This window comes from Terrapene carolina, unplaced genomic scaffold (assembly GCF_002925995.2).
Source record: "Terrapene carolina triunguis isolate 2854851 unplaced genomic scaffold, T_m_triunguis-2.0 Scaffold210, whole genome shotgun sequence".
NCBI classification, from domain to species: domain Eukaryota; kingdom Metazoa; phylum Chordata; order Testudines; family Emydidae; genus Terrapene; species Terrapene triunguis.
Window position 1 is genome coordinate 49458789 of NW_020664561.1, and position 27442 is coordinate 49486230.

The following is a 27442-nucleotide window of genomic DNA, read 5'->3' on the forward strand; positions in this document are numbered from 1 at the left end:
AAAAAAAAAAAAAAAGTCGTGATCGGCGGCGGCAGTTCAGCGGCAGGTCCTTCGCTCCTAGAGGGAGTGAGGGACCTGCCGCCCCCGAATTGCCGCAGGTGCCGCCCCTCTCCCTTGGCCGCCCCAAGCACCTGCTTGTTAAGCTGGTGCCTGGAGCCGGCCCTGGTAGGAGGCCCCTGCCATACAGCCAACTACCCTTGAACTAGTGTCTCAGCCCTTCTGAGTCCCCCCAATAGTTTATACATGCTCCCTTCAGCAATCCACCCTTGAGTGCACTCCGGTGTATAGTCTAACTCTTTGGAAACCACATGACCATTAAAGCGAGGAACACAGGCTTTGCAAAGGAACTTCTTAAACACACTCGTGCTTTACTCTTAGACGGCACCAGAGAGTTAGACTTAGGCAAAACAACGGTCTCCTGAACACAATCCCCACTTAGTCTTGGGAATCTTGTGTCCCTGTTTTGTGAATCTTGGGGTTTGGTCCAGGTCCTTCAGGGAGGCCAGGTCCCTCCTGCCTCCACTCCTCCTGTTGACTCCTCTGGTTCTGGTAATGAAATGGCTGCCCTTGCTAGAGAGCATGTCACTTTTTAAATAAGCGACACATCTTTGTTCCTGTCCTTCCCTTGGGATTTTCCATGCTTCAGCCCCACGTGAGATTGCTGGAAGAGAGTCGTTAAAAGCAAATGTTACATGCCAGTTATAAAAGAGAGTTATTCCTAATTGGCCACAGACATATCCTCCAAACTGTCACAGGGGGCACAGACACTCAGCTACACAGATGTAGTTTCCATTGTTGCAACAGGAAATGGCTCCACTAACAATGAGAAAGCGTAGTCTTGGTTTTTTAGAACTTGTAACAAGGCACCTGTGACCTAGTGCTTTGATAAGTCCTTTTGCTGATCGAAATAAGTAAAACTCCATATGAAAATTTATCCTGAAACAAAATTAGGAATTTCCTTTCTCTTATATGTATGAGGAAAAGACTATATTGAATTGGAATAGTTCTATGGAAACAACCTCCATTCAGTGGGGACAATACAATAGATGCTAATATAGGAATCCTATTTTTAGCTAAAGCAAATGTACACCTGCCCTATACAATACTTGCTCAGAGATTTTAGCAAATAGCCAAGAAGAAGACATGCAATTAATTTGTCTGCTTTTAAAATACAAATAAATAACCATAGGTCAGGATGTAAGAAGGAAGAAGCGGTGCCACATTGCACAACTAAATATAGGAAAATCTTCTCCCACTGTTTGTTAGTATAAAGAAATGCTCAGAAAAGCCTTTTTATAATGAAGATCAGCACAGCTGCATGTGATGGGTTGGAAAACTGGTCCCGCCTAGATAACAGAAGGTTAAATTGCCCTGTCTCAGGCAATGAGGCTGGGACTATAAGGAGAAAGAACACCTGAGCTCCCCTAATAAGGCACCATAGTTTCCTTGAACTGCTGATCTATTAGAGACTGATCAACTGATGCTGATCTACTAGAGAGAGTCTTGGACTGCTTGTCCTGAACAAGATATCTATGCAGAATGTCAGGAAGTTTCTGGCTGAACATTACTTACAATGCTCCCAAAGGAGGAGGACATCTCCAGTCTTAACAGCAGGTGATTTCAGTTCGGGGGTGGGTCCCTCTGATAGAAGCACTCACAGTTAGCCGTGTAGTATTTGTACCTACAATTCCAGTGTTGTCTTCATTTTTTAAAATTATTTTTACTTAGGAGTACACTGATTTTTCACTCCTGGGATGGTAAAAGGTGTGAAGAGAATTTGGGAAAGATCCTAGCTACTGCTGGGATAAGTACTTGGGTGCAAATAAGAAATTAATAACAATACAGGTTTGGGATCTGGCCGATAAACACTTTGCTAGGCTCTCATCAGGTGTTTTGACATTAAAGACAACAGTCTACCTCAGAGAAAGCCCTGCTAGCATTTGCATTATACAGACCTGCTTCTTCCAGCACTAAACACCGTGCTTGGCTTTGGAAAAGTGCTCTAATAAACCCAGGCAGTTTTCCCCAGACAAGATGATAACCCTCCAATGGAAGACTTGGCTCCTTTAACTATTATTATTCCACTCCAGCAGCATGAATGGGATGTTCCACTCCTAGAAAAACTGAATGAAATACAGGGTGGCTGCAAGCAGGGGTGAGTCTGTGCGGCTCCATCACCTTGGAAATACAGCTAGGCAGCCGTGCCAGAGCGGCCCAGCTGCTAGGGCGGAGCAGGGCTCCCAGCAAGGGCAGATTTGGAGGCTGGCTTTAGGGCTGCTGCACAGGGGGAGCCACGCCTGCCCTCTCCCTCGGTGCAGTGGTGCTTCCCAGCCTCTGCTCTCCATCGGGTACAAATACAACAGTGGAATTTGTATTTCCATTGAGTGCCAGCTCCACACCAGGCTGCCTGTGGGTGTGGGCTGCCCCTACACTAGCCGGCTTTTTGGAAGAGCAAAAGAATGAGGTAAAGATTCATATACATATTTATTCTGTGCTGAGGCTTGGATGAGGAAAGGGGGCTGCTTTCATTGGCTGTTGCTAAAGCCCTGTGCTGTCTTCAGCTGCGCTGCAATAATCTTATTACTCATCAAAAAGCCAGCAGTGGTGCTGTTGCTTGCTCCCTCCTGGCTTTGGGCGGGCCTGGGGCTACCACTTTCTCCTGCATATGGAGCTTGATAGCTGAACAGTACTGGCGTGACTTGCCTGGGAGGAAGCTGCTTGTCTGGAGCTAGGAGCACTTGTTGTGTCTGCTCTACTGTTGGGGAGTGGAGGGGGTGAGAGTGGTGCATGTTTGGGGCTCGAATGTGGCAGGTAAGTGGGTGAAAGATGGAGCTGGCCAGGGCCGCCCAGAGGATTCAGGGGGCCTGGGGCAAAGCAATTTCAGGGGCCCCTTCCATTTAAAAAAAAGTTGCAATACTATAAAATACTATAGTCTCGTGAGGGCCCCTGTGGGGCCCGGGGCAAATTGCCCCACTTGCCCCCCCTCCAGGCAGCCCTGGAGCTGGCTAGGTCCTGCTGATATTTGCAGCTACATCCCCAAATGTATTACCAAAATAGCTACTTTCCTGCCACCAAAACACCCAGACCAGGACACATCCTGGTGCAACTGCTCCGCAAAACCCACCTGGATGCTGCCAATTTTGGGGCCCCAATCCCCCAAAATCTACCATGTAAGTAGAGAACATATCACTGCTTCTTCTGTACCTTTAACAAATCCAGACCTTGATGCAAAAACTTGGATCCAGGGATCCTGCCAACTTTTGGCTGCAAACCCAGAAATTGTACCATCAAAACAGAGAGCAGGTGTAGCTTTTACTATTCCTCCCATGCATTCGATGAAGTAGGCTGTAGCCCACGAAAGCTATTACTCAAATAAACTTGTTAGTCTCTAAGGTGCCACAAGTACTCCTGTTCTATTCCTCCCAAGATATCCTCCTTCAAGAAAACTGCAATTCTCTAATTTGGCACTAGTGTCTTTGTGAATCTGGATAATTTTTAGCTGCATACTCCCCAGTCTTTCTACTTACACTTACTATATATATGCACCTCCCCCTACATCACCAGCATAAGCTGGATCCTTACCTATCCTAATGCAACAGCATTGCCAAAAAGGTGGTGGAGATGCACATTTCACAACTCTGTAGAACACTGTAAACATACCATTGAAACAGCAACAAAAGTAGGTCTATGTATTCTAAATAGAGTGCTGGAAACATCCTCCAGCCTGTGATGTCCCATAAATGATCAGCCATGCAAGCTGGATCTCCACCCAGCCCCGTCCCCTAACTAAATAGGGCATTATTTCTTTATCCGCACCAGAGCCTAAACTGGAAAATATCAAAGCTTGGTGGCTTGACTGGGGACTGGGTGGGGGTGAAGGCTGTATTTTCCCCCCCTTTTAATAGCACAATTCACTTCTATAGCTTTAAATGATTCCATCAGAATAAAACCCACCCAGAAGTTCTGCTGATATACTTGACCAGTGGAATTTTCATGGCTGGGGGCAAAAATTGGCTAGATCTAACGAGAACTAAGTGCCAGCTCTGGGTAGCTGTCCTACTATTGCTCTGTGGTGTATCAGAGTCTGGAATTTCTTTTTGGTGTAAGAAGTACCTCTATCCTCGTTCTCTATTTATGCAGTAGAATTTGAAGGTAGGAGCCAAAATGTGGCTGGATCCAGCAGAGTCCAGGTACTGGATCTGGGCTTTGGGAGTCTGTTGTGCCAGGATGTTGGGGGTTCAGGCTTTCTGGGGCAGACTTTTTTTTTTTTTTATTATTCTGAGGGGGGCTTGGATGCAAAAATCAGCAGGATCCAGGAAGATCCACCTTACCCCTTTTTTTCTGAAGGGGACTGATGATGCAGCCACTCCTGGTTATAGATGACCCTAGTGCGTGACTCTCATGCCTGCATGTCTCACTGATTGTACCAGCAGCTGAAATATTGCATTAGCTTAGATCCAGCAGTAGAGGTGATGCAGCTTTAGTGATGGCCAAGTTGTGCTGCCTGTTGCTTTGCGGGAGCCAGCGTGGGAGCGTGCACAAAAACTAGAGAGAAAAACAACCCCCCCCCCTCCCCCCAGGATTAGCATCCGACAAAAGGTGGGAAGTGAGGGAGCCTGTCGCTGGGATTGGTGTAGGCAGCAGGAGGTGATTCCAAGGCGTTTGCTGAGCAGAGCCTCTGCACCAGCTGCAGGGGAGCGAAGTGCTGCGGGGCTCTGTTGCTTGGGCACAGAAGAACTTTAATGAGAGAAGCTGCCTGATCTTAGCTCTGGTGGGTGATTTTAATCTCGTTTCTCCGGATATTGGAGCTGGTGGCCACAGGTGAATTACAGTTTTCACTTTCAATATGATGCTTGCTGTGTATGGGACATGTGCCATGGGGATTTGGTTTGGCTTTGTAATACAGCAGAGAGATGAAGGATGGGAGGAGGGGGTGTATTTATCTGCATAGCAAAACCTCTTGTGTACTGTGAATGATGAGGGTTGGGGTTCCCCCCCCCCTTTGTTTTTCCTCTCTGCAGGCCGTCTCTGCATAAGGGCATGTAAACGCAAGAAACCTGGGCATTTGCAATTCAGACCTTCCTCACTTCTTGGGTCACATCAGAGCAAACATGCCAGAACAAAGCAATGATTACAGGGTGGTTGTGTTTGGAGCTGCAGGGGTTGGTAAAAGCTCTTTGGTCCTTCGTTTTGTAAGGGGAACTTTCAGGGAAACCTACATCCCTACCATTGAGGACACTTACAGACAGGTGATCAGCTGTGATAAGAACATCTGCACCCTTCAGATTACAGATACCACTGGCAGCCATCAGTTCCCTGCTATGCAGAGGTTGTCTATCTCCAAAGGTCATGCTTTCATCTTGGTGTACTCGGTCACCAGCAGGCAGTCCATGGAAGAACTTCAGCCAATCTATGATCAGATTTGTCAGATCAAAGGGGATATCCAAAAGATTCCAATAATGTTGGTTGGTAACAAGAGTGATGAGACCCAGAGGGAACTGGAGGCCAGTGAAGGGGAAGCCTTAGCCAGCAAGTGGAAGTGTTCCTTCATGGAGACATCAGCTAAAATGAACTACAATGTACAGGAGCTCTTCCAAGAACTCTTGAATCTGGAGAAGAGAAGAACTGTCAGTCTCCAGGTGGATGGGAAGAAATCCAAGCAGCAGAAAAAGAAGGATAAACTGAAAGGCAAGTGTTCTGTTATGTGAGTATACCTTGAATGGCTGGAGCCGCATCACTGCATGATGTAATAAGAGCATGGACTTTCTCTCAGAATATTCTCATGTAAAGTGGAAACAGTCTACTCATAGGCATTTGCTAGAAATCCAAGAAGAATAAATAGGTTTAAGGCCTATAGTTTCTCTCTGATAACTCAATTGGGTCATTTTAATCATTGACTTGGAAGACACCGATTTTTTTTTTGAACGTGTCTTTTTAAGCAAATGGAATGTCCAGAGTTAGCCATTACACAGTAGTCCAGGTTTTGAACAAAAAAGTTTACAGACGAGCTCAAAATACCAGAATGTGTTAATAGAGGCAGAAATCATCTTTGTTATCCCTGAGTATATATTGGTTTTTAAATATTCTCAGATTATGTATTAGCCTGAAACAAAAATCCTGTTTTGCCTACAGTGTGTATATACTTCAAGGAAAAATGTTTTCAGAAATATAGTGACCGCAGCAAATCTTTCACAAAGTTAGGGTGTCTTATTACGAAGGAACAAACACATGATTTTTCAGATATGTAGGTATTTGGGGAGAGACTGACTGGCTTACCAAAGACATGCTTGTTGTTTCATAATAAACATTAAATTTGTGTATTGTTATGCAGCTACTGATATTTTACAGCTATGTGACTTATTAAAGTTATTCCTGCATGTAATTAGTTTGTTTGCTGGGCTTTTTTCTTGCCAACAGTTCTCATTTCCATCGCACCCCGTAACTTGGTTAATTCCCTATGTCTTTCTTGCCATGTTGTGCCTGGGGGCCCAATCCTGTAAAGTGGGAAGCATCCTCGGTACCTTGGCTTCAGCTGGAGAGGAGGGAGCTCATGACCCCAGAAGATCAGGCACTTGTGTAGCATAGTTACTAACAGAAATTGTCTGCTAACTTGCCTCTTATTGCATAGCTGAGCACCAACAACTGAAATAATGCTCTGCACTGTGTATAGCGTTCTTCAGCCATAGATTTCAAATCACATCACAAACGTGAACAAGCTTTACAATCTCTGTGGAACTGCTGGGGAAACTGAAGCATAGAGGTGAAGGGACTTGCTTAAGTCTGCCTCATATGTGTGATATGGGCCACATTATCACTGTCTCTGAGGTAACAGACTCCTAGGCCACTGGCCTAGGAGTCTGTCTGACTCCTAGGCCAGTGGCCTGTCCCTTTCATCACCCTAAAGAGAGATGGCCTGAGTTCTTATAGAGAAGTTCAGGTAACTCCAAGCACAGGTATATTATTGGCTGCAGTGAGGCCGGTTATTTTGTCAACCCAACCTACCCTTTTGAACTGCAAATCCAGCTTTGCATACTCCTGGTGATGCTGCTTTTTAAAAAAAAAAAAATTTATAGTTATAAAGATTTTTCTTCTGTCTATTCTAAATTGTCCTGGCTTTGGTTGAAGCTCATGACAAGTTATTCTTGGATAAACGTTTTCAGTTTACAGGAACATCCTGATCTCTCTTTTTTTCCTTCTGAACTTGAACAAGAGTCCCAGTCAATTTATATGCCATCCCTCCCCTTTTTTCTGTCTCTGACAAGTGTTTGTAATTGTGCCCTGGCTCTTTGTAGTATCCTTCTGCATATGCAGCCTTGATCCACTGTCTGCAAATCAGTGAAGCTATTTTAACGAGAATGAGGCTAAATCATGTTGTGTCCATTACTAGCATATAATATAGATATCAACATGTTACTTTTGGGTTGTATTCGTTTAAGGTCCCAAATTCACAAATGGACAGCCTAATATGATTTGAAGTGTCTTCATGAGTTTTGGGGAAAATAGTAATTAACAGCTGTAATCTTCTGGTCCCATGACACAGCCTACTATTTTTCTTTGTGCATTTGTGGAGCATCTGGGCTGAGATACTGTATTGTTAATAATTGGCAAGTTATTTCATTCTGGTTTATAATGGCTCTATTGGCTCTATTACTGTAAAAAAAAATGGAATTCAACATAGCTTACAATATATTTCCCCTCTTTAAAGCAAAGTCTCACATTTGAACAACTTGTAGTTAGATGCTAACACAAGAGGCAGTATATTAAATGTAAGGATAGATATGATATTAATGTGTGTGTAGCTATAATGCTGTGTTAATTCTCTGTGCAGGCTCAATGCAAAGTACAGGTCAGGTTTGTGCTGCACCTAGCAAAGGCACAGTACAAAATTCACAGTCCAGGCTACGTCCTCTTTTGCAACATTCTGATCCTTGCCTGTTCTGACGCAGCGCCCAGCATAATTTAGACAGGCCCGTAGGCTGCTCTATGGACTGCAGCACTGCCTGGAATCTTGGAAGCACTGTCTGTTATGCCTCTCCTGGCCCTGACACACCCCCTACATCAGGGCTTATAAGGGTTCCTTGGAAGGCTGCCTTTCATTTGTCTTTGCCTTCGTTCTCAGCCAGAACTAGGACTATTAGGTCCCCTTTATGCCCTTTTACCTAGCATAAAGTAGCTGGAGCAGGTATGAGGATGTCTCCCAGAAATCTGAGCAGACTTAGTTGGCACTGAGCACTCATGCGGTTAATAAATGTGCTGAACCTTCTCTCTCCATCCTGTCTGTCTCCAGAGTGCTACTATACCCTGAAAGCTACCTGCCAAATTTGTTATTTGTTAAATCTGTACAAGTATGGGAGGCAACAGGGAGTGCGTGCTGCAAAACTATGACCCTAAATGATCAGACTTAAATTTGATCTTGGAAGAACTAGTAGTGGTTTTGTTTGTAAATAACCTTCCTTTACATCCAGGACTTTGATCTCTTTCTTCAGCATTTCTGAACAGTTACACAGTGCTTACACGATGGAGTGTTTGGCGGTAATGTTGCCAGGGACCACATTTAAATTCCATCTGAACCTGCTGTATTCCAGTCTGAGAAATCCTGATATGACATTTTACATGTAAACCTTGAGAACAATAGTCATACAGCCTAAAAATGTCTCTATAAACACAATGCCCTCTGACTTATGGAGACGTCAGTGCATATCCAAGAGTGGAGTTATCTATTCACATTTACCATTCTGGAATGTGTTATCACTGCACTATTTTTCCTGCTTATCAAATGGCAATGGTAACTAAACCAGGCCTTGGCAGTGTACAAGGAACAAGTACTATTTATGGTAAAAGGGCTCAATCCATCCTACGCCTTCTGATGTAAAGGGCAAAACTCCTATTGACTTCAATGGAGGCAGGATCACATGTGACAGATGCACAGCCAGAAGATGCTCCGATCTTGCAGTGATGAGGATGGTATAAGAACCTATACAGAACAGCAATAATACCAGTATCCAAAGCTTCCCTGTTTAAATGTATATGTGCTGTTCCAATCATAACAGCAGGGACATTCTCCTGCATCAGGAGAGTCTTGAATCTATAACATTTTAACAGTCCTATTACCAGCTGATTTTTCAGTAGTGAGAATATGTACCAGAGACGTATTATACTGCCAAACTAGCTGCCTCACGGTAGCTGGTCTCTGTGACTAGGCTAGGCCCAGCTAGCCTATATCAGAGCAGGTGCATGCAATCCAGCCAATTCAAGGGGGCTGGGATCTACCTGGGCCTATAAAGAGCTGCTAGTAAGTAGGAAGAAATGGTTTGCCTGAGACAGGTTGACCCAATCTGACACTGTTGTGGGCCCCTAGAGCAAGGAGGCTACTGCCCTAGAGAGGGAGCAGACCTGGGAAGCTGGCAAGGCCCTGAAGAGGGGTGGAACTGAAACCTGAAAGTAAGGACTGAATTAAAATACAGTTTTTCTGTTTGTTTACGTGCTTCCATTAAGAAAATAGGCCTCCTTGAAAGAGACTGGTAAAAGGGCTCTGGCAGTGTATATTTTGGAGCTGGAGAGAAGCCTTGCTTGGTGACAGTCTCATAAAAACATTGGGGATGTAAAAACCCAATTGTAAAGCTTACTAGACCTGAAGCAGAGCTCTGTGTGGCTTGAAATCTGCTCTTTCGCCAACAAAAGTTGGTCCAACACAAGGTATTCGCTTCCCCCGCCTTGTCTCTCTAATATCCTGGGACCAACCAGGCTACAACAACACTGCAAATAATTATAAAGTTTGATATTTGACCCAAGCTGGATATAGAGAGTCAGTGTCTCTCTCTCTCTCTCTCTCTCTCTCTCTCTCTCTCACACACACACACACACACACACACACACACACACACACACACACACACACAAAATATTCTTATGAAAGGTCACTTTTATGGAACTGTTTTTTGTTAAGATTGTGACTATTAAAACTTTGTTACAAATATAAACTACAAGATAAATCCTTAGCCTTCTACTAAGAATTATTACAGCTACTACTATCCAAAGAATTGTTATTGTAGTTGCTGTATTGCTTTGTGAGAAGTGGTAATACCATTATTAAAAGGCTTCTGAGCACCTTTAGTCCCCTTTTTAATTCTGCCCTTCTCAGGATCACACTCTGAAGGTCTTGTCTACACAGGGAAATTTATTGGCATAATTCTTGAATAAGGAATAACTCCATGTGGAGGGTTATACAAGTACACTGGACCCTCGCTAGAACATGCGTCTATATAGCGCGAATTCGCATATAATGGGTCACGGCCATGGATCCCAAATTTAATTACTTTAATTGCAATTCATTTTAACACGGTACCGCGCATGGATCACAAATCCCGCGTTCTAGCGAGGGTCCGGTGTATAACTATAGAGGTATAACTATGCCAGTAAATTTCCCCGTGTAGACAAACTTTGGCTGCCGTTCAGAAGACACTCTAAGGTAGACGTTGCTGGACTGATTGTCAAATGCTTTGTTAAGGCCATAGTTTGAATAATACTACCTGTTTTAGACGCACCCACTCAGGAAAGTGCTTAGACACATAATGTGAGTCTATCCCTATTCAGAACAACAGTTAAGCAAGAGACTTAAGCATATGCTTAAGTGCTGTCCCAAATAGCTATGCTTTTTAAAATCAGCAAAGTGTCTTACAATGAACTGGAGCCTCAGTTCACATGCTTGAAGTTAGTACTTAAGTATTTTGCTGAATTGGGATATAAATTATGATTACAGGGCAACAGAGTTGGGCAAAGAATTGTTACAAAGAATCTTTGCCTTTTATCAAAATATTGAGACAATTCAGTCAGCTTTGCATTTCCTAGAAATGCTAGATTTGTGTGTTCCTGGATCCTAGAATGTCAATGGTGCATTAGGGCTGTCGGAAGCAGATGGTCTTTGTGAGGTAACAGTGACACATTCTCTGTGGAGATATTTATATGTTCCATTAATTCCCACACTTGTCTAAAACGTGCACTCTGCCTATGCCCCGTCACTTCTCTTCATTCTTACAAGCTGACAACAATGGCATTTGTTGTTTCTCAAGTTGATGCACTTTCTCGAGTATTTGCCCAGCCTGTCCCAAAACTCATACTCTGGGGAGATGGGGTTAGGGAAGTAGATATCACAGGTTGGGGAATTGCTATTTACTTGTCCACAACACTTCTTTCCAGGACCAAGAGGTGAGCACATTCAACTATATTTTCCATGTGTAGCTAAATATACTGGCTGAAGTAACATTTGTGGCAATGGCTGGATGAAGGCAGCCTCATTGAGGCATTCCTGTCAATAAAATCACAGCTTACACTTACCCAGTCTCTTCTATCTATGTTTCTCAAAGAACTTCATGAAGGTTTGCTTCTCAACACCCTTGTGAGCAAGATAAATATTATTAACCCCCCCCCCACACACACACATAGAATTATAGGAAGATTAGGAAGAGACCTCCAGGAGGTCATCTAGTCCAACCCCCTGTTCAAAGCAGGACCGACCCCATGGTTTACTGATGTACAATAAACCCCATCAGTAAAGTGGCATACCTGAGCTCACTCAGCTCTCAGCAGAGCCGGAGCTACAACCCAGCTCCCATGTCTGCTAGTTTCTGCACTGCCATCAGTGAAAGGAACTTGGTGCTGGTTGGTGTCATCCATTATTATGCTGTTCATCTATTTCCATCCAAACTGGCTGCAACATCCGGAATGAGGATAGGAGCAGCAGCAGCTCTGGTCAAAGCACCATTCCTGTCATGGAAGAGAATTATAATTTTTAAAAAGTTACTCCAGTCTGTGGCGTAACTGTAGTGGAACTTGGAGCCTCCTCCCAAAATCTGGTTAGCAGCAAACTAAAAAGCAGAAGAGAAGCTAGCACTGATGCAGTGTCGCTGTCTCTATGTGGGATGCGGGCGACCGCCCTGCAGAACCTTCCATAGGCCGGTCATGCTCTGACAGAGGAAGCTAGAACTGGGGGAGGCCAGATCGGCTGTTGGAGCAGGTTGGAGTAGCTTGACTATATCACTGACATCGCTCCTTTGGGCACTGCAGCAGGTTGAAGAAATACCTTGGCTATTCCTCAGACATGCCATTTCTCCCCCCATCCCCACCAAGGAGAACTCAGTGTGGGGACCTTCAATTGCTTTGCTGCCACTTACACTGGTGGCACTGGCATCAAGTCACTGCAGCATGGGCGTGTGTATTCTCTCCCTCATATATGGTGAAAGAAAGCAGGAAGAGTGCATGGCAGATTTCTCAGGAGGAGAGAAAGCAAAGGAGAGTTTCAAACTTTGTTAAAATGCACCACAAACGTTACTCTTAATAACCTAAAATAACTTTCTACTGCTTCAGCACCCTTACAACCATTTTAAAAATGTATAGAAAACACTTGGCAGCTTAACCATATAAAACAGGTTGAAAAATAATCATACTAAACTAGAGACTGTCAGAACAAAAGTGTTTTCAGGGGCAAAGATAATTGCACTAGAGGTTTTTAGTTTGTTGGGGGGGGGAAGTGGGTGCTTTAAAAAGCTCCCATTTTAAAGCATTTCTCACAATCCAGATATTCAAACATTTATCAATTAACAATATTTATTTTCATGCTACACTTAGAGACTGGCTTAATGCAGCTTCCTTCCTGCATCTGGCCAATAAAATTACCCTCCGAAATGACAATAATGGTAATCATAAAACAGCTGAGCTGCAATCTGTAATAGAAAATGTAAGCAGCAAACTCAGAGTCCACCCACACAAGTGTTTAAAGAACAAGTAGCCAGGGTGATTTGCTGCTATAGTCTAATTCCCTTTATCAGAGTAGGGCATGCCCATGATTAGTATAATTAGCACTTTTAAATAAGTGACGTGGGTTTTCATGTCTAATGTTTCACAGCTAAAGGGTACTCAGAGGAGGAAATGGAAAGGAGGCTAGTGGAGTACGGATATGTCTGATTTAATCTTAGTCTGTCATTTTCTGCAGTTTGTTTTGTGACATAGGTAAATTAAGTACTCAGAAAGCAGCTACAAGCTAAGGAAACCTATAAAGACCATGTAAAACCTACTCCAGCATGATGACCTGTTAGGTAATTGATCTTAGTTGATACCAGGATAGCATGCTAAGTTTAATTATGTTCCTACAATTTCTGCTTTGACCTGGATAGAATGGTAGAAAAGAACAATTTGAACAATGAGAGAACAAGAATATTAGCTCTGATTTCTTTGTCACTTATCCATTCTGTGTCATGTCAAAGTGCACCACATTGACCAGATCAAGACAGCACTGGTTTTAGCCTAAATAGCACAACTGATCTGTTTTGGTACAGTACAAGGAGGCATGCTATATATTTTGTCAGATCTTATTCACAATAGCTGTTGCATAAAGATTGTTATATTTTTCTAGCACTTGTCAGCTTGAAGGATCTCAACTGGCTGTACAAAGTATACCCGGGGATCATTTTTCCATCACTTTTGAGTCCCCAGTTCCATCCCCATTGTTCTTCACATATTTGGGGCTAATTCTCTGCTGATGTAAATGGACGCAGCCTCCATTTACAGCAGCAGAGAATTTCTGCATTCCTGTTTTCATCTGAGAGAGAGTGTTTTATGCCCGGGTCTGGCTTCCAGACTGGTGTATAGCATGGAAAGAAGTTAGGTTGGAATATTTCCCTTTTGTAAACTCTCTTCTTGTTGATATTTAGAAGGGATACATTGACAAATTAGAAAAAAAAGAGGGGAAAGGACCTTAGCTTTGGCAAACTGGAAATATTCACCATGAAAGCACAGCAATTATTTATTCACAACTTTCCCTGCTTATATTCTATTGCAGCAATTCTCAGCCTTTTCATACTGAAACACCCTTCCTTTGCATGGCTCCTCTCAATCTAACAGAAATGTCCCTTGCATTTAGCAATCAGGGAAAGATAGGGTGGTGGTCATGACTGCCACACACCCTTCTGCAGCCGCCCCAGTTGAGAACCCATGTTCTTTTCCAAGAGCAAAAAATAAAGGCTCAGTTAGTTAACGCAAACATAGGCATGGTGGTCAATTTTCGTGCCCAGTAGTAGTAGTTCCTTCAGGTCAGGATTTGAGTACATTGGCAAGGCAGTGTGGGGAAGTTTGCACAACTGCTTCTTATGTTATACCTGCTCTGCCCATGGACAATGTCACTTTAGAGCAGAGGTCCCCAAACTGTGGGGCACGCCCCTCTGAGGGGGGCATGGAGGAACATTCTGGGGGGCATTGTGGGGTCCGGGCCAGCCCTCATGGCAGGCAGGGAGGGAGCACCACCAAGCTCTGCTCCGCTCCCAGCTCTGCTCCAGCCCAGCCTCGGCCCCGGCCCCGGCTCCCAGCCTCAGCTCCTGGCCGCAGCTCTGTTCGCAGCCCCGGCCCCACTCCAGGCTGAAGACCTGCCCCCAGCCTCAGCCCTCTTACCCCTGTCTGTGGAGCTCCCCCCCCTCCACAGGGGGTAAGAGGGGTGTGACTCTGAAAAGTTTGGGGATTACTGCTTTAGAGTAGTGTCATTGCAGTATCCTTTACAGACATTAAATTAATAAATTGAATACAGAAGAATCAAAATGAGAAAGGGTCAGATTCAGGTTTACGATCAGCCAAGGGGAGCACGGCGGATCATTCCGGGGGGAGGGGGCAGCTGGCGGTGAAGTCAATGCACCTTGTGCTTCAGCCTTGGGTGGCGCGGCTGAAGCTTCAGCTTGGGTGGCAGGTCTTGGGCTTCAGCCCTTGGCATGAAATACAGGAGGAATAAAGATCCTCCAAATAAAGAATAAATGTTACCAAACTGTGGATCTCTTTCTGCTCAAGTGGAGAATCTGTAATACTTTGAAGCTGTGGCCTAGCAGACAGTTTTCCAAGTTCTACAGACTCCTGTATGTCAGTAAATTTTTCCTTACCATGCTTTAAGAAACAGATTAACGTATCTGACTTAACTGGCCCCAAAAGTGCTACTCAGGACATGAATGCATGAGAAAAGCTGGAACTTTACATGTTGTTTTAAGGTAAGTTCTACTATGTGTTAGATGTGTTTGAATTTAACATTGGTTGAATATTAACACTTATTTAGAAGAAAAATTATGGTATAAATATATAATGTATGTTAAAAGCATTCTGTAAGCTTTTTAATGCATTTACCAGCAGGTTATGAATTAGCTAGCAGGGCCAGCCTGCCTCTTGGCTATTGTGTAAATATGTGTGTAAATATTTTAGTAAATATTCTTAAGCAAACTTGGGTATAGATTAGCACTAATCACAGCTTCTCCCTCCCGGAAAAATTCAGGATGACCATTCAGCACTCTTGCGTTCCAAAGGAAAAGGGAAAACTTTGAAAAATTAAATATGGCAACCAAGGGTATGTCTACACCCAGCCGCTAGTTCGGCGGCTGGGAATCGAAGTTCTGGGTTCGACTTATCGCGTCTTGTCTGGACGCGATAAGTCGAACCAGGAAGTGATCGCCGTCGACTGCGGTACTCCAGCTATACGAGAGGAGTACCGCGGCGTCGACGGGGGAGCCTGCCTGCCGCGTGTGGACCGAGGTAAGTTCGAACTAAGGTACTTCGAACTTCAGCTACGTTATTCACGTAGCTGAAGTTGCGTCCCTTAGTTCGAATTGGGGGGTAAGTGTAGACCAGGCCCAAGAGATCCCAAAAGACAATGAGTGACATCCTGGTCCCATTACAGTCAGTGGGAATTTTGCCACTGATTTCAACAGTAGCAGGTTTCATCTGACTTGTGTGGGCTATTGACAAATTGCCTCACTTTCACCCCACCTCCTCCTTAGTGAAATACAGTGGTGGATGTTTCAGAGTGAAGCCTGTCATCAGACCTGGCACTGGTGGATCATTATTATAAAAAATTTGGTTCCAAGTATAGGTGTTTTGTTTGCTACTTTTATTAAACAGGGCTGATTTTATCACTAATTTCCTTTAGAAACAGAAACTACTCTAATGCCCCTTTCTGGTTTTACAGCAGCTATATCCTAGTCTAAACACTGGGGAAACCCTGGGTATCTCAGATTCCACTGTGGGAACTGTTGGCAAACGCTGACTTTGTACTGGCAACCACAGGGACAGTGTTTTCTGCACAGTACCAAATTGCAGTGGCTCTGGCTTCAGTACATCACAAATGAAAGCCTCATTTCAGCAAAACACTGATGCGCATACTTAAGTCTCATTGACATCAATGGAAATTGAGCACATGCTTAAGTGTTTAGCTTAATAGAGATGGTTTGCTGAATCTGAGCCTAAAGGTGCTCCCTTACTCTCACTGAAGTTGATGGGAGTTTTGCTCTAATGGTCTCCCATTTCATATTGTGGGCAAAATGTTCAAAATTGCCTGAATGACTTAGGTTCCTAAATCTCTTTGGCTATTTTAGGTCCCAGTGTACAATGCTTAGCAGCAGCATGCACATTTGGCCTTCCACGGAAGAGCTCATTCTATCTTTCTTAGTAGACAGGCTGACTACAGAGTAGGTGGATATCCAGGATCCTAGCACCCTGAAAGTGACTATATCCTTCTAAACTGCAGAATCATGACAATTTAGCTAGAATATCTACATAAAAGGAATCGCAATTGTGCAGCTTTGCTCATGTAAACTATATACCCTTTTATACAGTAACATAACTGATTTCCCCTGTTCAATCTGTATATATTTTTACAAGTAGACAAAAGTGGGCAAATTCACTGCCAATGTAAGCAGGTGCAATTCTAACTCTATAGTAAAGTGCTTGCTTACATCAATGGAGAATTTGGCCCATCAATGAAATATTGTGTGTGTTTTTAGCAGCTGTATTTTTTTTATTTTATTGATTAAAATATACTAGTACAAATCAGAGATAAAACCCTTATAATTCATCATCTGAAGCCAACATACTTTCTTCAACAAGAGAAGTGTTTTATATGCCTGTAAATTTTTCCTGGGGCCCTAAAACAACTGACAAACACAGCTGACAGCAAGGTTTATTTGTAGAGGACAATCTAAAAGAAAATGAGTCAACATCAGAACAATGGTCAAGGTTAAACAACTGGAGTTTACAGTGGTATTGAGCATTATCTAGGATAGATGAGTGGTTGCCTTTTATAGTTCATCAAACTGCTCTAAGTGAGCAGAATTTAATAAGCAAATATTAGCTGCCCAGAAACTGCTTTGGATTAGTTTTATCCAGTCTGTACAATACAGGCCTGATTCTGCAACAGAGTAAGTGGTACAGGATTAGGCTAAAGACATCTAAAAATATCTCACTGCAGCACTGCAGTAAGTTGTCAGACTGTTAGGGACTTGAGAATTTGACCATAATTATAAGCAAATCAGGTTTGAACTAAAGGTGTGTCAGACTACTGTACGTTGATCAGTCATGCTGCCTGTGTTGGCATCAAGAGGCAATGTGGACCAATGGATAAGGCATCAGACTGGGTGTTAGGAGATCTACATTTTCTTCGCTCCCTGGGTAACATATTTCGACCGATTCTACTGTAGGGTCAGGTTCTCCTGAGTTACTCCACTGGGACAATGCCACTGACTTCCGTGGAGCTGCTCTTGATTCTTGCTGTGTAAGTGAGAAGAGAACCATGGCCATTTGTGTTTGGCCAAGGGTTTCCTAGGATAAGTGAATAAGCTCATGTACTTATTAAATTCCCCACTATGTTCGCATTTTTCACAGGCAGGGCTTTGATCTCATGAGGTGCCTGAACAAACAGCGGGAGGTGAATAGTTCATTATAGCAAACTAAGGGTATGTCTTCACCACCAGCCGGATCGAAGGGCAGCAATCGATCCAGCGGGGATCGATTTATCGCATCTAGTCTAGATGCGATAAATGGATCCCTGAGCGCTCTCCCGTCGACTCCTGTACTCCAGCTTGGCGAGAGGCGCAGGCAGAGTCGACAGGGGAGCGGCAGCAGTGAAGACACCGCGGTAAGTAGATCTAAGTACATCGACTTCAGCTACGTTATTCACGTAGCTGAAGTTGCGTAACTTAGATCGACACTTCTTCCCCCCCCCCGCCAGTGTAGACCAGGGCTAAGGCCACTTTACTTCCGAGTGAAGGAGTCCACACAGGGGTTTAAAGAGCTTTAAAACTTCACACCTTGAGTCAATTTTCCTGGGCATCCCCATGTAGACAAGCCCTAACAATTTTTCCCCCAGACAAAGAAGAGTGAACTTTCAGTTGTCACTGTTCTTCAGTTCTCTTTTCCCAGAGCCTTATGCGTACACCTGGTATTGTGCCCATGTTTAAACACAAGGCTTATAGTGCCTGAGAGAGAGGGATTATTAAATATGCTGCTGTCTACACTAGCAGCCAGTGGGTGGGAAAGACTCCCACTGCAATTTTTCTCCAGAACGATGTCAGATATTTCTCTTAAGTGGCGATCGCCGAGGGTGTTTCCATGTGAGCAGAGAGGCAGCCTGCTCTTTTCCTAAATTGGTTCCATTTCACCCCACCAGAGTCCCCCACTCCTACTCTGCAGAGCAGGAAAGTGAAAAGGAGGCTGATAGTGAAGTGAGATGTGGGCAGAGTCTTTATAACAGAATTCTACAAAAGTCCCCACACAAGAGAGGGAAGGAGGCCTTTTTCAGTGATGCCTTTATGCTTTTCAGAATAAAAATACGCCTCTCTCCATGTAATATTGCACTGACAGAACTCAGAGGGCGCCCAGCAAGTGCAAACTGTTCCATTTGTTCCCAGACATCAGCACCACTATAACATTGCTGTACGTTGGAAGAACATGCTGCTTATTGATTCACAAATGATCATGCTAAGCAGCTAAGGTTTCCACCTTTGAAATTAAAAAAAACACCCGGCACCTCCCCACAAGGCAAGCCCAGCGCAACCTCAACCCCCAACCACAAGACAACTCCACAACCCCTGTCTTCAATAGCCACTTATAGTATCTAGAAAGATAACACATATAGACAAGATTGATAACATTGCACGTCTCCTCACTCTCGTGTGACTCAAACCCTCTCTCACACTCACGCGGTACACTTGCGTGTTGGTGGGCAGACAGCTGCTGCATTTTCAACAGTTTTGATCTGTTATCACTTGAACACTGCAGCATCTTTAGCTGGACACAGAAATTTTTAACATTAGATAGCCCAGTGTATTGTGACAATAATGCAAATCTTTAGACCCACATTAAAAAAAAAAAAAAACCTAAAAAATAAAATTATTTTTCAGGAAAAAAAAAAAAAAAAAAAAAAAAAAAAAAAAAAAAAAAAGGCCAGGCCAGTCAAATACCAGCCAGGTGGTAACCCTATAAGCAGCCCATTCTCCCCAAGAATTCCTGTATCCATTACTACCTGTGGTAGGGTATGTCCCCCACACAGACCCTGAAAGGGTTAATGAGGGCCTGAGAGGCCAATTAGGTTACCTGGTAGCACCTGGGTTGTGGGGCGAGTTCTCCAGGCTTAATTAGAGATTAAGCCCAACTGGGTAGTGATTATAAAGAAAGGAAGTTCAAAAAGGGGGCTGTAGGGAGAGTTTGAGGAATGTTGCAGTTAGTCTTTGGGATTTCAGATGTTGTAAGGAGAAAGTCTAGGGGACAGAGTTGGCCCTGCAATCCATTCCTGAGGGGAGAAGTCTGGCAAGAGGCCGGAACAGCAAGACAGTAGCTACTGGGAGTGAAGCAGGTCTTACTGGTGAGCCCTGATAGAAGGGCAGGATTTGGACTACCCGGGAGAGAGCACTGAGGTTCCTTGGGGAGGTCCTCAATGAAGGAACAGAGTAATACAGAGGTATATGAGGTCAAGCCCGAGCCTGAGGAAGGCAGTAATGGGATTGTTTGTATGCTTTTCATTTTGTGATTCCTATTGCGGGGGGGGGGAGCCCTGGCCCCGGCCCCGGCCCCTGAGAAGGGGATAAGGACAGTAGAAAGCCCTAAGAGAGGGGTGTGAAGATCATAGGGTTCAGAGGTGGGGCTGAAGCCTCTTTTGTGAGGACATTAGACTGATTTATGTTTGACTTCCTGTTATCCTGAAAGGTGTAAACTAAAGTGTGCTCTGACTGGAGGGCTGAGTCCCAGAAAGAGAGACTGCTGGAGTGACTGTTAGCAAGGGATGCCAGGTAGGGAGACAGCCCCTATGAAATACCTGACCAGAAGGAGGTACTTCAGTGGTGAGTCAACACTTGCAAGCTGTCACAAGTAACTCTGGCTCTGGGGCACAGTTGTGCCTGCAGTGGCTTATCACTGCATGTGGGCACAGCAACTCTGAAATGAAGTGGGGTGTAAATTTCTTAGTATATCAGTACCCAGAAAATTCTTTTAGGTTGCATCCATTTCATATCCATGCTGGTCTCTGGGCTCTCAACACACTAAGAGATTTAGGGCTTGTCCACATGCCCCTGTAGAGACTTCACTAATGCCAACTAGGTACCTTTTAGTTAGCCCTAGCAAAGTATACACAGAGAAGTTATTGTATAACACTTCAGTGTGTGCACTGTAACTCGCACCACTAGACCCTAGTCTAGGCAGGGCCGGCTCCAGGCACCAGCCAACCAAGCATGTGCTTGGGGCGGCACTTGGTAAGGGGCGGCCAATCTTGGGGTGGTGGGGGTGTTCAACAGCGCGGCGCTCCGCAGGGGTTTCGGCGGCGCTCTGCGGGGGGCGGAGCTTCGGCAGTGCGGCGCTCTGCGGGGGGCGGAGGTGTTAGGCGGCGCGGCGCTCGGCGGGGGTGTTCGGCGGCGCTCGGCGGGGGTGTTCGGCGGCGCTCGGCGGGGGGGGGGGGCGGCGCTCCGCCGGGGGGGGTGGGGCGGCGCGGGGGGGGGGGGTGTGGCGGCAGGGTGGCGCTTTTTTTTGCTGCTTGGGGCGGCAAAAAAGTTATAGCCGGCCCTGAGTCTGGGCTTGGGATTTCACTGAGTACTCAGCAAACTAAAACAATGGATGGTTTTTCCAGTACTTAGTCTTTCTAACTTTCCATTTCCAAAGCGAAAAACATTGCACTCTAATATTTGGGAGTGGGGAGGCTAGGGATGGAAGATGAGATGTGTTGTCTGTTATCAAACTTGATTAGATCTTATTCACTCTGTTAGAGGTTTCAAGGTTTGAATTTGTGTATTGGTCATTAAACAAGTAACTGGTATTACATTATTTGTATGAAAGTTACATTTAGAGGCCCCAGTCTGCTCTCTAGTGACACCATGAGGAAAAACCTGTGTAAGCTTAAAAGCTTGTTTCTTGCACTAACAGAAGTTGGTCCAATAAAAGTTATAACCTCATGCTTTTTGTCCCTCTAATGAAAAGAACTAATCCAGTTTCATTTAACTTCAAACGCAACTGTGATGAATGCCTTGTGGTATGAGTATTGTGACTGTTGGATAGAAATAAGGTTTTCAAGTTGATGTCCCTTTAAAAACTTTGGGTTCCATTTTTACCATGACCATGAAGAATTTTCTGTGCAACAAAAGCGTGAGAGGGATAAACTTCAGTATGACTTAATCCACTCCTCTATCCTCAACTGAAATATTACACTGTCTAAATAGCATGGAGAAAAGCATAACAAGGCGCAGAGTTTCGGATTACTAGTTTTTTGACGTTTGAGGGCCTCAGTTGAACATTTGCTGAGATGCAACGCAGTGCTTACAGCAGAGCTAATGAAATGCCAGAAATGTCTAATCTTATAACCTTGGAGGACATCCAGTTCCTCCTGTGAGATGGTTAAGCTCAAGGTGATAGAAAAGGGCGCTGTATCACAAAGCATACTGTGTAAAATCTGGTCTGCATCACCCAACCTTTTCCAGGAAAGGAGCCTGACCTCATGCTCGGTTAGGATAACTGAGGGTAGAACTGAACCTGGTAAAAGATTCAAATCTGTTACCTTTCTCCATAATGGATGGAATCTGAACTCTTTTTGCTTGAAGTCTACAGCTCATGAAGTCTTTATACACTACTGCCAGACTTCTGCACACAAGGACTTGTGTGCTGAAGTTTTCAAGGCCTATAAATTGCTTTCCATTTACCCAAATTCCTGATTCAGAGTAAATTTCATTTCTCTCATTATATTTGGATAATTGAGCTTCTGCTGTACCAGTATGTGTAGTAAAGTGCTTTCAGCAGTCCTATCCAAACAGAATACAACATTAGCTTATCCAAAGCCAGGGGCGACTGGGCGCGTGACACCAAGAAGTGAGTTGTGAGTTAGTGGGACATAGTTATAAAAAAACAGAACAGGGTCCTGTGAATAGTCCAGTCACACGTGGTACCTGCATGCCCATGGTGTCTGCTGCAGCCAAAAACAGTGGGGCTGGCAGTAGCAGCAGTGAATGAGGCTTTTGTTTAGAAACAAGTGAGTGAAGGTGGTAGGAGCATCCTTGTGAGGGGAAAAAGGGAAATGAAGCTCCCCTAGACAGCCCCTGAATCTCTAAATGCAAAATCCTCATCAGCTGACTGAGACAATAGCTGGCGTCAATACCCTCTGTCAGGGCTGATTCCCCACTTTGACACTTTGAGTGCAGAAGGTGGGGAGTCCGCAAGGATTCTAAATATTAATACTGGCCACTCCAGGCTTGTATTAAACTCCCAATGTTACAGCTTTTATCTGACCTTGGATTGGTAGATGCTGCCACCGACCTTGGATTGGTAGATGCTGCCACCAACCAAGTGCAGAGAGCTCAGGAAGGAGCACTTGGGAATTCCTTCCTGTGGAGTACCCTCAAGCCCTTTCACCCCACCTCTGGTGAAGAGCTGAGAAAGAAAAAGGAAATCGGCTGTTGCCACCAGCTTATTAAACATGTGCCCAAACCTCTTAAGACATACAAATCCAATTCTGTTCTTTAAAAAGGTAAATTTTATTAATTAAAAAAAAGGAAAAATATATCTGGGAATTTAGGTAATTTGCTAGATTTAAAAAAAACCTACACAGATTAAGCATCAAGAATAGCTTTCTTGAGGTCCATCTTAAAGGTTACAAGCAAAACAAAGAAGCCTCTGGGGTTAGCACAGAGGAGTCCACAAGCAATAAAGAAATAAAAGGAGTAAACCTAATTGCATCTTCCTAGGCATTTCCTGATCTACTTACATTGGGGTTTTAAATGAGTAGTTTCTAGGTAGGATACTGATGATTTTTTCATACCTGGCCCAACCTTCTCAAAGCATAACTGCTCTGTGTCTTCTCTCCGAGAGAACAACCACAGACAGACAAAAGGGGAGTCTTGTTTCAATTTTAAAAAGTTCTAGCCTTCCCATTGGCTCTTTTAGCCAGGTGCCCACTCACTTCCTTTTACCTATGCATAGCAGTGAGACTTCTTAACCTTTTACAGGTAGAGCAATTAGAGAACAGCTACTAAGAGGGATTTTATAGCTGCTGGCTGGGTGTCCATAAAAGGGAGCTTACCCCCCACCCCCCCATTTATCACACCCCAAAGCTCAGATATGGCTATGTTTTGATTGCTCAATGTGCCACAAGACCTTAATGTTCTATGTTCTTAAATACTTCTCCAGCTGATCAAAGCCACAACTAATTAATGTTTAGGAGAGTGAGGAGTCACTTTGTGCATATGACTCAAATGTTGGCATAACTAGAACTGCCGTCAGTGAGTTTTACTCAAATACTTTGCAAAAATAAGAGTTCAGGACCACAAAAGTCAAGGGTAAGGAGTGATTTGAATTGACAAGAGTTAAGGTGTTAATTGTCTACTAATTTGGCACTTACAATAAGTAAACAGGGGTGAACAAGTCAATCTGGGATCCAATGGTTTACTAGTTAAATCAAATTTTGGTGGCCTACATAATTCTCTGTATGAAATTTTTGGGATATCATTGTTCTTTTCTCACCTGGTTATTTATCTCTGTGTTTCTCCCACATCCTTTCTTTTGTTTATCAGTCTCCATTTCTACCTTATCTCTTTCCTTTCTTACCCAGTATTAGTATGTGCAGAAGGCCATGTGAGATTTGTAATGACTACAAGAGATCAGGAGGACTTTGATTTTATGTGTCACCTGAAAGTTGTCACCTCCAGGAGCAAAGTGCCAACTAACATCATGCTGGGCCTATGGGTCAGCAGTGACTCTGGGCACCTAGAAATACCAGTCAGGTTTTCCAATGATGAAAGACTGTTTGCTGGTTTTGGCGTGCTTGCTCATGGGTGCTCTCTCCCTCACAATCTTTCTCTCTCTTATAGGCTCCCCTTTCAACATTGCTAATTTATCCCTAGATTTTTAAGAGACATTCTTTAGACCTAAGGATTCTCTTTAATGGAATGATAGTGCCTGGCGATCTGAATGCTCTTTCAGAGGAAATCTTTATTTTCCTCCTACTGAGAGGCAAACACTGACCAGGGTGAGAAGTGTTTAGCAATGAGTACTGTATACAGTTCTCTATATGTATATTCCCCTCTACTGAGTTGTGGGGGACGGAAGCTGGCAGGCACCAGGGTAGCGTGTTCAGGAGAGCCAGCTTGCTTGGCTGAATGAAAGCCAACATTCCATGGCGGTAGGAAGGGAATAACTTGTCTTTCACATGGCGCTTTTGGGCCTGGGTGAAGGCCTCGGGTGAGCAGTGGCTCTCAAATGGGGTTATTAATGGTTGTCTTGCTGCTTTGTGGCCCGCAGACCCACTGTTGAACAGAGGTGGCTCTCGGCTGTATTGCTCCTGTCGCTGCTCATGACAGCTCCAGACTGTCCCACTCTAGGAGGTAACTTGAAGGACTTTGGAGCTAGGCTGTTGCCGGGTTTGAAAAACTCTGGATTTAGGGGTGGGTTCTTGTTTTCCCCACAGTGGACTCTTAATTTAATGGCTAAAACACACTAAATTCCACCTCTGGTTCTTTACAAAATCCCCTATCCTTGAGTTCACTGTTACCAATGTTTTCATTAGATCATTTATTTATCACTTTTAATAATCCTGGAGGTTTGGAAGGACTTGCTCCAGCGAGGAGGCAGTGGCTAGTCCACATATTAGCTGAACCCAGCAGAGTGTGTGCAACACACACATTTCCTGGATGTGGTGCTCTGTCCCCTCTAGACGACTTACAGAGAAATTAATGAGTCAGCTCTACAGCCTTAGCTAAGGGCCATGTGGCATTTAGCTCATGTAGTAGAGACTTATGCATTTAGCTCTAGAGGGCCCAGGTTCGATCCCACCCACCAATGACTGGGGTCTGTTGGTGTTACATATGCACAACATTTTACACCTCTGCTATACCAATGTCCTCCAAATAAAATGTATGGGGTGGGTGAGACACATGCCCTGCAATGGGTTACTACAATGATCAGAGAATGGAAAGGGTTAGTCAGTGACTCACCAGCCAATGCCAGATGCAGCTATTCAGAGTGATACAGCAATGAAACCCAGAAAAAAAAAATTATAAAATGGTATTTACCAGTATAAGTCAGACACGGTTCTATGGAGCCCTTCTGCAGGGAATCACTTTGCCAGGCTACAGCCCAGAACTAGTTCTCTCCTAGAAATGCCACTGTGAGGGTAAGTGAGAAGGGAAGACAAATAGCAAACAGGATGCTATAGATTCAATATTTACAATTTAAATGGAAGACGGGGGAGTGGAGAGTTGAATTATCCTTTCTGTCCAACTGACTATTACAATATAGTTATGAGTCATTAGCCTGTCCTTATACATTCATAACATTTCATTACTAGGGAGGACAGCCAGCAAAAGGGGAGGAGGAAAACCAGAAGGAGAATGTGTTTATTCTCAGGCTGCATTTCAGCCATTTCTGCTGTGAGATGCTTTTTCATTGATTCTAAGGCCAGAAGGGACCTCTGTGATCATCTAGTCTAACCTCCTGTAGAGCGTAGGCTTCAGAACTTCCCCAAAATAATTCCTAGAGCATATCTTTTAGAAAACATCCAATCTTGATTTTTATTTTTATTTTTTAATTGTCAGTGATGAAGAACCCCCACTACCCTTGGTAAACTTATTGACTGCCAGCTGTGCTGAATAAGTATTAACTAGGCTGATTTATTAATTAACTGGAAATTATCCAGAACATGGAACACAAATGGAAAACATTAGTATAGATTATAAAATACTCTTTGCTACAAACATAATTCGTGCCATTGATTCACCAGAGATTTTATCAATTGCTCTTCAGAATTAAAAAGTGTTTCAATTGTGACCACTGTACCCTCATAAAAATGAGTAATGCTTAGAGAAGGATAGCTTATGTGGCCATTAACATAGCAAAGGATACTCATAACCCTAGCAACAACATTTCTGGGCTGGCTCTCTCTGTAGAGGGAAAGAATGGTCTTGTGGTTAAGGCACTAAATGGGGACTCAGGAGATACGTTCCAGTCCCAGATCTGCCATGGACTTCCTGGGTGGTCTTGGGTAAGACACTGAATCTCTGTGCCTCACTTCCCCCATCTGCAAAATGGGGGCAGTCAGGGCCGGCACCAGCTTCTCAAGCAGGTGCTTGGGACGGCGGCTCCGGACAGGGGCGGCACGTCCAGGTATTCGGCGGCAATTCGGCGGACGGTCCCTCACTCCGCCTGGGAGCGAAGGACCTCCCGCCGAATTGCCGTCGCAGACCGCGATCGCGGCTTTTTTGTTGTTGTTTTGTTTTGGCTGCTTGGGGCGGCCAAAACCCTGGAGCCGGCCCTGGGGGCAGTACTTTCTTTGTCTCCTTAGATTGCAAAGCCTCAAGGGCATGAACTGTCTCCTATGGTGTTTGTACATTGCCTATCAAATGGTGCCTGAACTTGTGTGCTAATGTAATATAATGCACCCAGGCACCATCTCTCCTGTCTATTCACAGTGGGTATGGATTTAATTTGTCTGCTTTTGAAGCTACTAACATGCCCAGTTTAGAGGCAAAATAGAGAGGAAAGGAAATTTCACATGCAGTGTGTAAATCAGAATTGTCAAACACCGCACTGGCCATCTCATACAAGCATGTGTATATAAAATTAAATATAATTGATTTGATTTTTTTGTTTTGTTTTTTTGTGGGGGGGAATCCATTTAGGTCAGTTTTTCTATTTATATGCACTATTTGATGTAACATTTTAGTTTGGTTGCATGTTTTGAATTAAATGATACATATGAAAGGTGGACTTTGAGAGTCAATTTTAGCTTGTGCATGTTATGCTATTATTGCACAGTGCATAGATGTCTTTCTAATGTACACTACATAAGATAAGGCTTTCTTATGGGACACCTTCTGACGTATTACACATGTCCTTTTTCTGTACGGTCTTTTCCAGTGAAGGCTGATCCCACCAGCCCAGCACTATGGGCTTATCTTGGACACAGCTCTCTGCGAGAGAAAGAGACCGTGAAAGGAAATAGGGATGCAACCAATCCTCTGGACCTAATTCCCCAGAGACCTGGGGCTGGTATTTCCCCAAAGAATTGGGTGGGCAAGGAGGTAGCAAAGCCAGAAGAGAACACGTCTGTGGCTTATTTTCTTTGTAATTAGGCAGGAGGTTGCACCTCCCTGGCATGCTCGTCCCCTCCCCTAGAGCTTGT

General features: G+C 44.1%; 1 protein-coding gene across 1 annotated transcript; it reads left to right on the top strand.

The window, feature by feature from the left end:
* The first annotated feature begins 5043 nt into the window (after nt 1-5043).
* On the top strand, nt 5044-6197 carry LOC113407260 (GTP-binding protein Di-Ras2-like). Its single transcript, XM_026655566.1, has one exon. The coding sequence runs from the start codon at nt 5112-5114 to the stop codon at nt 5706-5708; it is 597 nt and encodes a 198-aa protein (XP_026511351.1). The 5' UTR covers nt 5044-5111; the 3' UTR covers nt 5709-6197.
* The last annotated feature ends 21245 nt before the right edge of the window (nt 6198-27442 follow it).

What these genes read in the sequence shown, in the direction of transcription:
- LOC113407260 (XM_026655566.1), top strand. Translation starts at nt 5,112, where the DNA reads ATGCCAGAACAAAGCAATGATTACAGGGTGGTTGTGTTTGGAGCTGCA.